At 40.3% G+C, this 14076-nt stretch overlaps 1 protein-coding gene across 1 annotated transcript in view; it reads right to left on the bottom strand.

The window, feature by feature from the left end:
* Positions 1-6380: 6380 nt before the first annotated feature.
* The window catches only part of DSC2 (desmocollin 2), a 42263-nt gene continuing 34567 nt past the window's right edge, over positions 6381-14076 (bottom strand). The window contains exons 14-16 of the mRNA XM_089675698.1: positions 12879-13000; positions 10867-11157; positions 6381-9481 (exon numbers count right to left, since the gene is read on the bottom strand). Of these exons, the coding sequence (XP_089531824.1) occupies positions 9281-9481; positions 10867-11157; positions 12879-13000 (614 nt within the window). The 3' untranslated portion in view covers positions 6381-9280. The remainder of the gene's footprint in view (positions 9482-10866; positions 11158-12878; positions 13001-14076) is intronic.

Here is a 14076-nt window from a genome sequence, read left to right as displayed (position 1 = left end):
CCGGGATACCTCGCAGTTTAATATTTTTGCGTCTAGAGCGGTCCTCCAGTTCTATGGTGTGGTCTGCATATGCGTCAAATAATAATGCGCCGCGACCCATTCTCCCATTTTTGATTCAATATGGCTTATTCGGTGGTCTTAATGCTGAACCACATTGGAGATCTGGGCTAGGGATGCAGTGATATCACTGTGTAATGTTTGACGCAGGGATAGTAGCATATTTTTCAGACATATTTCTGTAATAGGTTGGTCAGTGGCAGGGAATGTTTCTATCACTGACGTCTCAGTAGTAGTATGCAGAGATAATGGCATAGTGGGTGAGTTGTCAGAAAAAGGATCCCCCTTCTAAGCGTGGCCTCGACTTTGCAGGACTGCACATGGTGGGCGACAGGGGAGGGGAGGACTCACCCGGGTCTTTGGGATACAGGGAGGCTCGCAGCCGCAAATCTGGGATGTGTGAAGTGCTGTCTTCCTTATGGTTGCTGTGTCTGTCTGATGTGGAGCCGGCGCCAACTTGGATCCCCGGCGACATGGCCGGGAAAAAAATCTGTCAAGTTTCCCTGGTGGTCCCTGGGTTTTGCGGCGGCATGGCATCTCTCTAAAGGGTTGCACACCCTTCATGCATGCACTTGCCTGTGTTAGAGGCCTCAGGGTCGGTGTGTGCCACGGTGTGTCTGGCAACGGGATGGAGCGGGATTCAAGCAGCGTCAATCCGAGAGCTGGCCGCGCATGCGCCCCTACGGTCACTTTAAAGACAAAAATAAATATCCTAAAAATAAGATCATTAGGTAGTTTATAGTGAAGAGCAGGGTTATATTAACCCCCCCCCCCCCCTATTGCCTTCTAAGCCTGCTGGTCATGAGTCACAGGACATGCAGAGCACTGTGTTTAAAAAATAAATAAAATTGCCTCTGGGTCCTGCTGGAACTACCTAATTGTGCCCCTATCGCAACATCGACACTTCTATGGCTTCCCCCTGGCCTGCGACCTATAGCACTGAGTCCAATGTTGCTCCATGGCTTACAAGTCTGGGACTCGGTATGTTACTCTAGTGGCCTGATGTCATCTTTCCTGCCTTTGCTCCCAATTATTAACAACCCTCTCTTCCCACCGGGTTTAGATCAACAGAGAGCGTTTTCTCGGTAGGTGGCCAATGGTTTTTCGCAGGTGCAACACTTTTTGATTTTTTGGTCCTTCTCCACCTGGAATTCTCTTTGGGAGTCCTGGGATGTCCCTCCGGCGGAATTTTTTCGATACCTTCAACTGCGGCACTGGCTGATTTAGCTGCAGGGCACTTCTGTTTTCCCATACCAGAAATCTGCCTTTGAACAGCTTTGCCAACAGCGTCCTGGGCCTTATCTCCCTTCTTTATGCAGCTTTGAACAGACGCATGACGTATACTTCTTTCATATGTCGCTCAGTGGGAGCGCGACCTGGGAGTGCTTGTGGATCCGGAGGACTGGAATAAGGCCTGGTCGCTTATATCTAAATGCTCATTTAATACAACCACACTGGAGGTGGCGTACATAGTATTGTTTCTTTGGTATTGGGTTCCGGCTTGTTTAGCCCAAGTAAACCCTGCCTGCAGTGATCGATGCTTTAGGGGTTGTGACCATTGTGGAGATGTATTGCATATCTGGTGGTCATGCCCGAGACGGTTTCGCTTTTGGTCTCATGTGTTTGGCCTCCTTTTCACCTTGTTCCATCTCTCCATACTCTGGGATGCTCGGTATGCTTTGCTTCATTATCCCATACCGGGTCTCTTGGCTCACCAGTGGAAGTTGGCTTATTTGTTTTCATCGGCCATTAGAACAATTGCTCAGGCATGGAAGAGCCAGTTTGCCCCTCTTCAGGGGGTGCGGGATTGTATGACCACGATGATGCTCAATGAACAGATGTCAAGTATCTGCAACGACTCCCAACGTAAATTTTTAAAAATATGGGAGCTGTGGTTGCAATATGCCTTTCCTACGCTCCCCCAGCTAGTCTGGGGATGTGATGTTGTTCGGTATTGGCATTCTAGGAATCCCTGCTTTTGGGTTCTGTTATATATATATTTTTTTTCTTTGTACTCCTTTCTTTTCCGGTTTGTTTTTGGTGTGGCAGTGGATAACTGCTTTCAGTTTGAGTTGAGTTAGCTTAGACCAGTGTTTAACCTTTTTCAGTCAAGGCACTCTTTAAAATTATGGACACCCCATTCTAAAATGTGAAAAACTATGCTAATAGTTTTATTTAAAACAGCAACATCCATACATGTAGGTCACCCAACATTAGAGGTGATTTATGCTTTCAAAGCAAATACACTTTCACACACTGGTACTGACTAGTATTCCATTGTTTCTCTTCTGCCTGAGTTTTTCTCCATCACTGAGCTTATGTGAGCACAGCACTGATGGAGAGGGGCAGGGGAGAATCAGACTAGGATGCTGTGCAGGCAGCTGCTATCCTCATTATCAACTGATGTTATTGGTTGTCAGGACACCGGCAGCTAAGTTCTATTGGTGTGCAATGAAAACCTATGGCTTTGTGTAACTAAAAGGCAGGCCTCATCCACGCGCTGGCTTGTATACAAGTTTTGGGTAATTTGTAGACATTTTGCCAAGGCACCCTGGTTGAGAAAGGCTGACTTAGACTGCAGAGTTTGAAACTACAGGCTTTGCTGCAAACCAGTGGTAGCAGCAAATCCAGACTTTATGCTTAAGTAGTACAGAGTACTGAATTTAGATAACTAGAAACGCATTTCAACAGCAAGAAAAAAAACATATACCGTATTTTCCGGCGTATAAGACGACCCCCTACTTTCCTGTTTAAAATGTAGTGTTTGGGCTATACTCGCCGTATAAGACTACCCCTCTTCCAGTGCACACCAGTGGGAGGAATAGCGCCCCATCATTGGTGTCAGAGGGAGGAATAGCGCCCCATCATTGGTGTCAGTGGCAGGAATAGCGCCCCATCATTGGTGTCAGTGGCAGGAATAGCGCCCCATCATTGGTGTCAGTGGCAGGAATAGCGCCCCATCATTGGTGTCAGTGGCAGGAATAGCGCCCCATCATTGGTATCATTGGGGGGAATAGCACCCCATCATTGGTGTCAGAGGAATAGTATCCTATCATTGGTGTCGGTGGGGGGGAGGAATAGTGCCCCATCGTTGGTGTCAGTGGGGGGGAGGAATAGTGCCCCATCGTTGGTGTCAGTGGGGGGGGGGGGGGGAGGAATAGTGCCCCATCGTTGGTGTCAGTGGGGGGGGGGGGGGGGAGGAATAGTGCCCAATCGTTGGTGTCGGTGGGGGGGGGGGAGAAAGTGCCCCATCGTTGGTGTCGGTGGGAGGAATAATGCCCCATCATTGGTATCAGTGACACCAACGATGGGGCACTATTCCTCCCGCTGACACTTGCTGACCCGTTCCAGTACGGTGCTGCTGCAGACAGCATATGTGGTTGCAGCAGCACCTAAGCACGGCACACTTACCTGCATCTCCACTCGATTTTCGCGGGGCTGCTCAGCTCCGCCTCCTCGCCGGTGATTGGCCGCCTGTGTGCCTTTCCTGAGCTACAGTTCTGGCAGCCAATCACCGGTGAGGAGGCGGAGCCAAGCAGCCGCGCGAACATCCAGTGGACGAACCGAAGGAAGGAGCAGCCGCGCTTCCTGGACCGGATCGTCGTGGGACTGGAGCCAGGTAAGAGACAGCAGCCCCTGCCCACCCCTGTACTTAGTGTCCCTACTGTTGGAAGGGGGGGGGGGTGGCGGCACCACGCCGCCCCCCTAAAAAGTGTCAGCATGCCGTTACCGGCGTATAAGACGACCCCCGACTTTTGAGAAGATTTTCAAGGGGTAAAAAGTCGTCTTATACGCCGGAAAATACGGTAATCTATTTTAAGGCATGTCCAAGTGAAAATAATTAAAAATCCAAAATAGAATGGTACAGGTCTTTAACCCTTTCGCTGCCAGCCCCACACTTTTAAACTCAGGTGGCCAGGCCATTTTTGCTATTTTTCTATTGCTTCCCCCCCCCCCCCCCCCCCTTACAGTTTTCAGAGTTTGTAAATTAGCAACCAAACCATATATTTTCTGAAAGCACGTGGCCAGTAGAATTAAAAGAAGGTGCTATTGAGCTTAAAAGGCCCATGATATTTGTGCAAATATTTATCAAAACAATAACTTCTGTAAAAATACACCAACATTAATTAGCAGATACAGCAACTTTTACAACAATTCTGCTAAATTCCTATTAGAGTTTTGACTTAACAAATTTGTAGATTGTAAATTGTGACTTTTTGCTAAAATTAAAAAAAAAGGTACACAAAACTTTTTAAAAAAAAAAAAAAACAAAAAAAAAAAAAAAAACACATTTCTCTAAAAATCTGAAGGATCTCATTTTTTTACTTACAGCTTTCAGTTTTTAAAATACCCCCCAAATCCTATATTTCCTGAAAGCATAGAAGCAGGATAATTAAAAGAAGGTGGTACTAAATTATTAGGCCCCACACCAGTTGTACAGATGTTTAAGCTATAAAGAAAAAAAAAAAAAAAAAAAAAACACTCACACCAAAATCCCTATTTTCACACAAACACAACATAGCTTACAAAATTCCTGCTAAGGCTTCGCATGAGGTGTACTAAGCGAACACCCATGGAGGGCTGTGTTTACAAACACAGGGATGCACAGGTGTTGTGTGTTGTGTGTTCCTGTGCAAGCCGTCCCATTCATGTCAATTGGGATGCAACAGCTGCAAGGACAGATCTGATATCCGTGCAGGTGTATCTGCATGGCCTGAAACGCAGTGTGAGTTTTGTGCCATACACAGGCATGCACGAAACACCTGTGCATTCCAGTGCAGCTGCTGTGTCCTAATCAACATTAATGAAGATGCATGGAACACCTGTGCATCCCACTTAACTTGCAGATTGGGGGGGGGGGGTGCAAAAATGAACGGTTGAGCTGCGTTTCTGCCACTTGCCAACTGCCCCAACTTCAGCTAAATGGAGTTAAAAACAGGCAGTGAGGAGGCATTGCATCACTTCCTAACCACATGTCACGGATCAAGCATCAGAGGCAAGGGAGATTTAGATGAATGTCTAAATCTAGCCTTAAAGGATAAGTTCACATTTTAAAAAAAAAAAATTTATATATATGCACGCACACACACACACACACACACACACACACACACATATATATACACACACACACACACACACACACACACACACACATATATACACAAACATACATACATATATACATACATACATACATACATGCACTTTTTTTTTTAACCTGCAAAAAATGTGTGTGTATTTATTATTTTTTTGTTTGTGGAGCCGCTAAAGCATTATACCAGCGATCAGTACCAGTATATAGCAGTCTTATGACCTCTATCAGTGTCCGGCTAAGCACTGCATATACAGACTGATTGTACTGTTGTGGGTTTAGTAACATTGTAATACAAGGTTACCATATTACTTGCTAAATCACCAAAAAGGGAGAATAAATTCAGAAACTGGAATTGGAACACAGACTGAAAGTTAGGTCTTCTTATCCATCAGTGGCTGACCTCTGAGAAATGCCCTTTTCGCTAAATGAGCACACCTTTCCACAAACATTGCGGAAAGTCTTTTCAGAAGACTTAAGGCTGTTAAAAGTTCCAAGGGGGTAAACGTCATTAATGCCCATGTTTTTTAGAATGAGATGCCCAAGAAAATCATGCAGATGTGATGGTGTCCACAAACTTTTGGTCATATAGTGTGCAAAGACGGTAAGTTGCCACTATTGTTCATTGGATATCAGTATGTCATATGCAAGCGCTGTTGCCAACTTACCATAATAAAAAGATGCTAAACCTTTTTCTGCAAACTTATTTTAAAACAAAAATGTGTTGACACGTTTCCCCAAGTAACAAATTTTCACTTCCTCTGGTCTTGAAAATAACATAGGTGTCCATTTTAAAAAAAAAAAAAAAAAAAAAAAATTTGAACGAATGGCACAAAACGAACATGTTGTTCTACGATGTTTGCCTCCATATAATAGCAATAATATAGGTATTATGGCCACTAAATGGAACAGACTATCGTAAAAAAAAAAAATCAACCTTATGGGAAAATATGGACAGAAGTTGTGATGACTACGTGAGTGCTTGTGGAAAAAGGAAATAAAAAAAAAAAATTTTTTTTTTTATAAATAGACCACATAATCTATGAACAGACATATGACCGGATAAGGACAGTGTCATTCCTTAGTGTATTGAAATGGGGCCTTGTTCTGCAAGAGACAAAATGTGTCAAAGTATCTGGTTTCAATATGTATATAGATCTAAAATGAACTGTACTATAGACTCAATCCCCCCAGCAAACAAAAAAAAGAAAAAAAACAAACACAAACATGGTTTTAAATGTTTCACTTTTATTTAAAAATACTGTAGAGCTGTACCCACTGAAGCACAGAAATTTGGTATTTCCAGATATTTGCCAACTCTGCATGATCAATAAAATATTTATTTAATTGCTATAGTATTAAAGGAACCTATTATCTTTGTGACCTGACCAGAATACTTGCTTCTAGTTAAAGATTCTCCAGATATTGAAGCAAGAATAAGGATGACAGTCCAAGAGCTTGCACCTTTAAAAACAGTTCTTTAGCTTCCATAGTCCTTTAAAAATGACTAAAATCTATATTTTCAAAGAAAATACAATTTGCAGTTTTAGGTATTCTTTGTAACCTATTCCTACTAGAGATTCAGTATTTTCAGAAACAAAGGCATTTTACTTTAAAAGCTATCCTTATAGGTATCATGAGCCATAAAGGAAGCAGTAAAAAAGTATCTGGAAATAGTTTGTACATATTATACAGTATTATATTTGGTGGATAGGTCTATGAAAAGCAATTGTAATGCAAAAAGCATATTCTTATAAAAATATTTAAGAAAAAAAATCTGTACATTTTAAAGTGGTGTTTTATGTGCATCTACAAAAAGGCATTTTATACACAACAGACTATTGTACACTTTCTGGCTTTAGAGAACACAAGACAACACAAAATAAGTACCTAACAATTTAGAAATAAAACACACCACTTTATATATTTTTTTTTTTAAAAAAGTACATATTTAAATATCAGTGCAATTTACCTTGTTAAAAAAAAAAAACAAAAAAAAAAAAACACACCACATAATTATATATCCGTCTGTCATTTGGGAAAGGAATGAATTAGCTCTTAAATTAAAAGTTACTCCATCTTGTCATTGCCACAATAGGCTAGTTACAGTATATGCTTGTACTAACTTAACAAAAAGCTAGTGCAAGTTGGAATTAGCCGAATGTTTAATTTTGAATGGCAAATAAAAAAGGCATATAAGCCCCCTCACCCGCACTTTCACCAAGAGTTATGGTTTGGACATGTGAATGCTATATAGAAACTAGATTAACCTCCCTGGCGGTGTTCCCGAGTGTAGCTCGGAGTAGTTTCATTGCCACAAGCGGTAACCCCGAGCTACACTCGGGCTTACCATGCGGCACTGCTCTGCGATCCCTCTTGCACTTACCTTGTCCTGCACTCCCGCGATGTCCCTTCTGCAGTGTCCCTGGCAATGTAATCCGGCGGATGCCGGCATCTGTCATCTGGGTTCCGTCCCCTGCAAGCGTCGAGACGTATGGGGGACGGAACAGCAGGAAATTTGAAAATGACAAAAAGTGACATTCACTAAAATCACGTAGTAAAACATTACTGTATCAAAGCATTTCACATACATTTTGGCCCAAATGCTTTGTCCTGTGCCCTGCCTACATTTTTACTGTGCTTTCTGCCTGGAAACTGAGAAATGTCCATGGCGTCCAAAAAGTGTCCCTTTAGGTCAAAAGCGGTTTTAGACCAGCTAGAGAACAGCGATAGTAAATCAGAACCACTTGCAGAATTGAGTGATGATTCATGGGGAAATTTGTCAGACACTGAAAACGATTTTGCGACTAAGATCAGTGATGTGCGAACTTGGCGCTATATTTCAAATTTCAGTGTTTTTGGTTTGATTATATTATTGAATTAAATGTATTATATTATTTTTTATGATTAAATTATAAATTTAGGATTTAGTGTTTCAAATTTTATCCTACCCGGGATATTTACTAGACTCTTGTTCAGACAGATTTCAGTGAGTTATTCCTAAGAATTACAGGCCTACAATAAAAGAAAATACATATTTCCATGCAAAAAAAAGGTACCGCTTTGAGCACAGAAATATGGACATAATCAGACCGCTAGGGAGGTTAAAACCTAATCAAACGGTCGCAGTGTAGCCTAGAATTATGTGACAAAAATCTTTTTGCATTAATTTTTAAGAGTTATTAATATTTTGCTTTGTTTAGCAGCTGTATGCTGTAAGCATAGATTCTTGCGGGGGAAAACAAAATATTATATACAAAAACAAGGTGCAGATCTCATCCTAATAACATGGACTACTAACATAAAAAGGCATAAAGAACCACAAAAAAAAAAAAAAAAAAAAAACACAACATAGAACCTTAAGTTCCTAAGACAAGCTTTGCAAAACAAAACAAAAAAAAATTTTTTTATACCATATAGTAATATTGAACACTTCCTTACAACAATTGGATTTTGCACTATTATTTTTTACTGCATATAAATAGTGATGTTGCAAGAGCAATGGTTTGAAAATAGTTAAAAAAAAAAATTGTTGCATCCTTTATGGTCATATTCATAGTAACTTCAATGGGAATATGAACTCCCTTTAAAAAAAATTTTTAATAAAATTTGATACTGTGCCATGATCAGAATAAAATTGCATATATAAAAACACACAAACAAAATGGGTTTCGCAATTTCAAATTAACGTAGCATCAGCATAAGGCATCCAAAATAGTTGTCTTAGAACAAAGTTGGGCATGGATCTTTTAGTGGTCCCAAAATCTTTTTGGGTCTCCGTATTGGGAATATTAAGTTCATTGGGTACCAAAGCTTTTGGGATTCCATGAATATTTGGAAACGGACAGAGGTTTGCAAAAAAACCAACATTTGGGGTTTCAAAACATGAGATTTGATAAGCAGCAGTATTGAATATGAACTTGCTGGAAAATAACATGACAATTATGATTAGCTTTACCCTTCAAGTACTGTCAATACAAGGAAAAACACTATTAGGGGATTTCATTTGATTCTTTTTCTGTAGGCAGTAATCTATTTTACAAGTGACTGAGTGAATTTCTGCTTAAAATGAGATACTAAAAAAAAGGCGACTAAGCACATGATAAAGACAGTCTGCTGATAAAACACTCATTTTTTTGCACAAACTTCTGCTAATGTCCTGAATTTTGGTTCCAGATTATTCAAAAAGTCCATCCTATCATCATCTCCTCGAAGTTCACTACAACAACCTACAGAACCAGCTGCTGATCCTCTTCCTTCATAATTGTATGGGACAACATAATCCTCACCATGCTGAGTTTCCTCATTTTGTCCATACATATACAATTTCTGCAAGGATAAATAAGTGGGGTTAAACAAACTCTTAAAATATTCTATATAGAAAGAACACGGGTCATGAGATCACTAATCACTTCTGATACAACTGATGTCACAAAATAAAAATGGTGTCATTATCACAAATGAGCAAGGCATGAAAATACATTCTGGAGCAATGAAGGTCTACATACACCAGCCACTTTATTATTATTAGGTACACAAGTGCCAAAAAAATATTTCCCCCACACCATTACACCGCCACCAGTCTAAACCGCTGATACAAGGCAAGACAGATCCATGCTTTCATGTGGTTTTCACCAAATTCTGACCCTACCATTTGAACATCGCAGCAGCCAATCTGCCTATTCTCCTCTGACATCAACAAGGCATCATCATCCATACAAATGCTGCTCACTGGATATTTTTGCTTTTTCGGACCATTCTCTGTAAACTCTAGAGATGGTTGTGCATGAAAATCCCAGCAGATTAACAGTTTTTGAACTACTCAGACGAGCCCATCTGGCACCAACAACTATGTTATGTTCAAAGTCACCTAAATCCCCTTTCTTCCCTATTCTGTTGCTCAGTTTAAACTTCAGCAAGTCCTCTTCACCACATCTACATGCCTAAATGCATTGAGTTGCTGCCACGTGATTGGCTGATTAGCAATTTGTGTTACCAAGCAATCGAACAGGTGTACCTAATAAAGTAGCAGGTGAATGTATAGAATGAAAGTATACGTACAGTCACAAGGGGAAAAAAAAAAAGTTGCTCAAAATCACAGAATTTATACTTTCACTGCCTAAGCGTTCAAATGAAAGTGAAGAAAAAAAAAGTTGAACCTGCCCAGAAAAACCTCAGAAACAGTCAGTAAATCAGAACACTAAAGGCTGTTTTAGCAAGGTGTTTGCAAATGTCATCACCTACTGGGATTTTCACATCATAGTTCTAAGATCCACTCTTTAGCCTTGAACTCTTATTCCTCCTGTTGTATTCTTTATTATAAAAAGAATGGGAAATCCAACAGTATGAAACAAGATGGGAGCTTAGAAGCAGATAGTAGACAGATATCACAAGTCCTGTATATAGAAAACTATTAGGTTGTTCAAGATGCCAGTAGATATCCAAAATAAAAACATCAGTTTTGGATAAATGGCATAATGTCCATGCAATATATTTGGAAAAGTGACAATTAAAGGACGTTTTGTTAATGCAAATAAAAAAAAAATATGCATAAAATTATTCATCCTTCCAGCAATCCCAAAAAAAAAAAAAAAAAATTATAGCCTATCAAACTTCTAGCAAGATTATAATGGCTTCAATGTCAAATTACTTCAGTTCTTACATTACAATATTTTATCAGAGACACCTGATCCGCTATGCACAAGTGTACTTACATCTCCAAGGTGAGTGTTCATAAAACTTTGCCACTCTGAATAGGTTTGTCTGCTGGAGTCAAATCTTTGATGTCCTCCTCCCATAGACTGTAGAGTACCCATGCCTCCCATAGACTGTAGAGTACCCATGCCCCCACCTGATTTTAGGTGGTGGTCTGTCATTTTTGATGCATTCATCTGTTGATGCCTGATTTGAGTCATTTCTTGACCATTCTGATCATATGAACCAGACTGAGCATTTCCACTTGTATTGCTGTTTATAATGGTAATTGGGACTTTCATATTTGGATCCTAACAGAAAAGTAAAAGAAGAAAAAAATAGAGCATCCATTAGTTTGCTTATTTAACAGGTTATGCAACAGCTCCGAAATCTTTAGAGAAGGGATAATCGCTAAACCTTTACTTCTGTGATCACAGATTTTTCAAAACAAAAATTTTAATTCTATTCTTTGCGACATTCTCAAGTCCGACCACACCAGAATGTATGCAAGCATGTTGCATTGCGTAGTTTTTTTACATTTACATGATGTTGAAAAAATAAAAGCATGTCTGTACAGCATGCAAAAGAAATTTCCCAATATACCACAGTGTCAAACTTTGGCCTCACTAAAAGACATTCTTCAAACTCAGGCAAGAGAAATAACCTGTAAGACCACACATCTTGAGTGAACAAGTCTTAAAAAAAAAAGGAAGCCAGTACGGATTGCCATTGCCCACTCCATTTCCTGCACACTTGTTCTAGCTTGGCAATTCAGACAATATCAAAGCCAGAGAAAGACATATATTCACAGGAGATAGTCAGCAATAACTGCTTCAAAAAGTTCTTATAGCACAGGTTTCCTTTAAAGTGCGCTCCAGCCGGAAATAGGTGTCCGTTTATGAACCAGCGATAAATGATCACTGCTCAGTTCTCCGGCATTCTCGGAGAACACAACTCTCCTGTGAATGGCTTTTATGAAGCAGTTCTCCGAATGAAGGGAGAACGGTCTACAAATGCTGGAGAACGGTCTACAAATGCTGGAAAATGGCTGATTTTACTATAATCTTGCGAGATTACAGTAAAAGATCAGTTTACTAAGCAGAGGTAAATTATCGCTGCTTAGTTTGCGGTCCCTCTGATTCTCCAGCTCTGGGCTGGAGAATCTGGAGGGAGAACACAGACCTCCAGTGAAGGGCTGAACATGTTCTCCGCTGATCTCCTGAGTGTCAAACTGTGAATGACCAGAGAGTAGCTGCGATCCTCTGAATCGCAGCTATTCTCTGTGTCATAAACGGACACCTTAATTTGTTCACCGAAAGCTTCTCCATGTAGTAACCACTCCCTACAGAAAAGTTGTTAAATGAGACCTGACCACTTAAAATATACAAACCTGTCCTGTTGTGACCAAATCTCAAACTATAGACCGGAGATTTATAAAGAGCCATTGCACAACTATCCCTGCTGTATTTCAGCTTATAAATGCCTAGGGTCACTATCCTCAGGTACTCTGCCTCCTTGAGTGACACCATATAAGCCCAGCAAGAATCCTAACGTATGATACAGGGCAGCTAGTCATGTGGGAGCTGCATGATAGTGTTATGGATGGATAGAGAAGTTTGGGCTATACATTAGGTTCACATACTGTATTTACAGAGGTGTTGGTGAGAAGAATTTAACTTTACAGGTTGAGTAAAATTTTTAAAGAACCTTTTTTGGTACCTTTATTAAAAATGTAGGCCATTGTTTGGCATTAATAGTTCTGTTTCACAACTTGTTCTCACAAAATACAAGTCTATGAATTGATTGATTTTAAAAAAAAAAAAAAAAATCTCCCTTTGCAAACAATATATTGCCTCAGTAATCGTTGTTATGCAGAGCATTAGTAGTACAAGAAAAAAAAAAGAAAAGAAAAAGAAAAAAAATAATGAAGACAGCATTTTAAAAGTCACATTAGAAATTACTTAAATTCTAATTCAAGATATGTGCTCATTGCATGAAGCGGGAAACAAGACCATATAATAAGTAAACTTACCATGACATCTGCTCCAGGTGCTTCTGTATTTGCAACAATCAAGTTCTGCTGTGCTGCATCATCAACAAAACCCATAGTGCCCTTGTCTGGTGCAGCTCTACACAGGCATGCCAACAAAAGACCTGTGGACAAAAAAAAGGGAAATTGAGTGAGTTCCCCACATCCTTCCACCAGTACCTTCTATATTTTGTCTTAGCTAAATTTATTTGGTTTAAAAAGTAAAAACTGGTCATATGAGAAACACCTATTTTCCATTGCTGACCTTATTCTAAAAAATGCTAGTTGTCAGACTGTCATGCTAAGTCTCTAACTTTAGTACCTTGACTTAGGAGAATTATGCAGATCAGCAATGAGCTCATGCATATTAGGAAACAAGACCAAACCTGCCTGAGCTACCCCGCCAATAAGCTGTCAAAGCTGACAGCCAATCAGAGGCAATGGAGGCTTTTCCTGCCCCATACCCACACATATACACACCGCTTGCATAGGTGTGGCTGCAAGGCAGGGAATGCCTCCACTGTGATTGGCTGTCTACTTTGACAGCTTACCAGCAGAATAGCACAGGTGGGTTTGGACTCATATCCTAACCTGCCTAAACTCATCCCTAATCCAGATCAGGAGTTCTGACTTCTCTTGTTTTCTCAGTTTTTGGTTCAATAATGCAAAAACAGAAGAATAGCATACCCAAGCAACCAGAATTTCAGAAGGCATTATGTAATGATAATCAAAGTATTTTTCCTATGACTGGTGTCCTGAACATTTATAAATAGGTCCTGAAATATCTTAAAGAGAGTGGTTTAAAAAGTTGACTTTTACCCTTGGAGAATAACCTCACGCTTCCAACAGTTCATAAAGTTGAAAACATTTCCCTAGTCAATCTTATGGAAGCCATGGAGACTTGGGAGAACAGATGCTGTTAGATTTAAGATTTCATATTAGCAGCAGATGCGCATACCAATAGCACAACATTAGCTCTGTCTTATTTCAGGGACTTCTATAGCGCCGTCAATTTACGCAGCGCTTTCCATATTTTATACATTCACATCAGTCTCTAACCCTCAAGGGGCGTACAATCTAAGGTCCCTAACTTTCATTCATACATACACATACTAGGGCCAATTTAGACAGGAGCCAATTAACTACCTGCCGACCGCAGATAGCCGAATGACGGCTGCACTGCGGCCGGCCAGTTCTGGGT

Source organism: Staurois parvus, unplaced genomic scaffold (genome assembly GCF_062004578.1).
Source record: "Staurois parvus isolate SC_StPar_1 unplaced genomic scaffold, SC_StPar_1.0 ptg000157l, whole genome shotgun sequence".
NCBI classification, from domain to species: Eukaryota; Metazoa; Chordata; class Amphibia; order Anura; family Ranidae; genus Staurois; species Staurois parvus.
This window is presented reverse-complemented; position numbering and strand designations above follow the sequence as displayed.